A 3,827-nucleotide genomic window follows, 5' to 3' on the forward strand; every position below is an offset into this window, starting at 1 on the left:
TTCCTTAAAAATACTGTAGAAGGAAGATAGCGACGAACACACATCGTATGAGTGTTTGTAGGTAGAGAGAAAACGGCATCCACTTCGAACAACCGTTTTTTGACGTGATTTATATGGTTTTACATTACTGAAACAAGATACTAACATCGTAGAGTACGCCCAACTTACCACACGTGATAATAAACCGTGAGAATGTGGAGAGAAAAGAACGGGAAACAGATTAGGTTTTTTAAGCGTAATTGGTAGACTGCGTCCTGGTTTCAAGCAAACATCTGTAAAATGGTTTATAATCGTTTCCTTATTGGAGTCGTATTGATACAGGTAGGCGTACTAACTGTTAATGTTAACAATTATACATGTGGAACTAATATACAGTATTTTACATTAAAATTAAGTAATGGAGGTGTATATACATTGAACCTGACTGAACGAATACCATAATATTATACTGTATTTCAGGTCCCGGGACAATTCGCCCGTAGCCCAACCTCTGCAGATCTGAATGGTAACAAAAAAGCAGAAAACTAATTTCTGATGTACCAATTCGACCAATTATAAGATTCAATTAATTATTATTTTTTGTGTAACTCAGTGAATGCTAGGCCTACTCCGGGATTGATGTGAGGTTTTTTTTTTATGCCGAATAACTAAAGAAAAGAATTGTGTTTTGTCAAATCCATGCACGTAGTGCACGACTATTCTTTTTCGTTCCTTAAATGGGTAACAACTTTGAATGTTCATAAGACCAATTTTACGATTAAAAAGTAAAAAACGTACAACTAGACACTCTAATAAAAGGCTAAAATTCACAATCATACTGTCGAATAATATATAACATATTTTTAAAGGCTTCAATGCGTAAGAGATGCTTCGAGAGTAGCGCTCATTCAGTGGCGTATCTAGAGGGTGCGTAGGGGTGCATGCTCCTCCAAAAATTACTTCCCCCCCCCCAGTCGTCCCCTCAAAAATCATGGTCAAGTAGTTAAAAATCACCTAGATCACCTTATTTTTCCAACTAGCGTCCCTCAAATGTTCATCGAGCCTCCCCACCTCACTTCACCTTCAGCCCCCCCCACCCCATCAGCACCCCCATTCAAGACTTGTAGATACGCCATTGCGCTCATTAGTTATTGGATTTATCATGATGGAGGTACTAAATGGAGTGATGTACCCAGTGTTTTATTTTATTGAAATATAACAATACATTGTACAATGTTATACTTTAATTAGTAAGTCGCCCGGAATCGATTGGATAGTGTAGTGTCCCGACGACCTGAGACGAATATCAAAAATGCACGGGGCCAATAAGATGCTATTTTTCGTAGAATTTTTCAGTCATCATTATAAACTTTAAAGCTGAATTTTTTTTTTTTTGGTGTTTCATTTTTTGTAATAAAAATGTTTCTGCACAACACCAGGTTGAACCAAATTATTGAAAATTAGACAGAACATAGTTCGTCATCAGTTAGCAGACCCATAACATGTTTATAGCCCTACGACATTAAGTGGAGGTTTTCCAGGTTTTACTAAAAGAGATGAAATTTGCGGTGGCGGGTTTCCCACACAAACTGTGGGGCCTATATTTAATGAAGCGTAACATAGAACTAAAAGGAATCTGTCTGACCAAGAACATATATGAACAAAAATTAACCATCTTTGGGATTCAGTGGCGGATTGAAGGGGGCCCAGCAGGCTCTCCCCTCCTATTTTTTTGTTTAATTATTTTTTTAAATGGAGAAAAAGAAATTTATATTGAGAGTGCCATTTCCGACCATCTAGTGGTGCCATAATCATAATTTCTCTCCAACCATGGTGGGGCTGAGGTGGTGGGGGCGGGGGGACCCTCTATCTGTGAAAGTTCCTACCTGGGCCCCCTCTATTTCTAATTCCTGGATCCACCATAGCGGATTTGATTGTGAGCTAGTACTATTTCGATTTGTCGTCAGATACGTTAAATAGTTTTGTTTTTTTAAAGTTTTCAATCGGTATTTACGTTTGAAATCTATAAAATCCACTGTGGTTTAGAAGCGGTTTAATGGCATGTGCCGTGTGCGAATGGTCAGTTGCGCCGGTGGTTGAGTTCAACAATTGTAGTCTGACAGCCAGCAACAGAACTATATACTCAAAGGTAATCTGCTTGACAGATGACGAACAAACTATTTTTGAAGGAGTTGTTACTATTAATGAATGTGATGAAGCAATGGAAGAGATGAAACTTAATAAATGGCCTGGGTGTGATGGTTTTACGGAGTATTACCAATTCTTTTGGAAAGAAAGTAGGCAGGTCTTTGTGATGCATTATTGATTATTATCAAATGAATGAAATGAGTTACACACAGAAGTGTGATGTGATATGTTTATTATCCAAAAAAGGAGACAAACAAATGTTGGAAAACTGGCGTCCGATCACATTATTAAACACAGATTTACAAAATTTTAACTCACACTCTGTGTTCGAGACTCCATAAAAATTTCATAATGATCAAAAAGGGTACATAAAAGGTCGTTTTTCGGGGAAAATGTTCTGTTTATTATGATAGTCTTTACTATACACCAGAAAAAGAAATCGAAGGTGCTATTCTGTCACTGGATTTGGATTTTTTTTTTTTTTTTTTTTTTTTTTTTTTTTTTTTTTTCTAAGGTTTTTTTTTTTGCAAAAGCCTTTGACTCTGTGGGCAGAGAGTTTATGTTCAGTGACTTAAAGAAGATTAATTTTGGAGAAATTTAATACCGGTACCGACATATTACTTTTATATTATTAATAGATAGATATCCGAAAGCTTTGAAATGAATTGTGGGATAAGACAAGGCTGCCCTTTGTCTGCTTTTCTTTTTATTTTAGTAGTTGAAATTATGGCCTGTAATATAATGGAAGATTTGTAGTATAAAGGAATAACATTGCCGTGACGTGTCACTTGGTACAAATATAGAAAAGGCTCGCATAGCACAACTTGCATACGATACCGTACAGTTCTGAGAAAAGGGTCTCTACATTGTTGACAATTTTGGTAAAGTTTCGGGCATGAGGCTAAATAAGGTAAAACAAATGCAAAGTGGATTTGAAAATGGAAAAAGGAATCGACAAATCACGAGGTTTAAATTGGACCAAAGAGCCTATCAAAATATTAGGTATATATGTCGGTTATGATGACACAGAGTGTGAAGAACTAATTGTGTCGACAAACGAGTTAGCTTATAAAGACTGCCCAACTCCTGGAAAGGCAGAAATCGTACGTTTTATTTTGGAAAGGTTACCATTTTAAAGAGTTTAGCATTTTTGAAACTAACTTATAATGCTTCTATAATCGATGTACCTTACCTAGAGATGTTATTAAGTTAGCGTATGATATTCTTTGGAACGGTAAAAAAGAAACCAAAACGAAAAACGTTGATTGATAAAACTATGAATATGCCAGAATTTTTGTCTCAAGTTGAAGCACTAAAAATTGTATGAGTAAGAAAAATACTGTCTAGAAAGCATGAAAGGTGGAAAGTACTGCCTTTATATTATAATATAAGCAAATTAGGTAATGAAGAAGTAAACTTCAACATGTCAATTATGATCTTGAGAAATATAAAAATTTCTCGTAGGATACCGTAATTTTATTTTAACGTCATTAGGTATTGTACAGAACTGAATGCATGTACTAGCTTTACAGTGGATAATTACAGAGAAATCCTTTAACAAATCTATGAGAAAACAAAACATTTCTTACAATAACAAATCACTATGGTTCAGGACAGACGTGTATATATATATATATATATATATATGTATGTATATATATGTATATATATGTATATATATACATATATATATACATACA

At 35.1% G+C, this 3,827-nt stretch overlaps 1 protein-coding gene across 2 annotated transcripts in view; it reads left to right on the forward strand.

The window, feature by feature from the left end:
* The window catches only part of LOC117112900 (fibropellin-1-like), a 19,770-nt gene continuing 15,943 nt past the window's right edge, over positions 1–3,827 (forward strand). For both annotated transcript variants that reach the window (XM_033256113.1, XM_033256114.1), the window contains exon 1: positions 1–321. In XM_033256113.1, coding sequence (XP_033112004.1) covers positions 280–321 — 42 coding nt within the window. In that variant the 5' untranslated portion in view covers positions 1–279. The remainder of the gene's footprint in view (positions 322–3,827) is intronic.

Source organism: Anneissia japonica, unplaced genomic scaffold, assembly GCF_011630105.1.
Source record: "Anneissia japonica isolate Jap-2015-1 unplaced genomic scaffold, ASM1163010v1 scaffold287713_len945575_cov184, whole genome shotgun sequence".
In the NCBI taxonomy this organism is placed as follows: Eukaryota; Metazoa; Echinodermata; class Crinoidea; order Comatulida; family Comatulidae; genus Anneissia; species Anneissia japonica.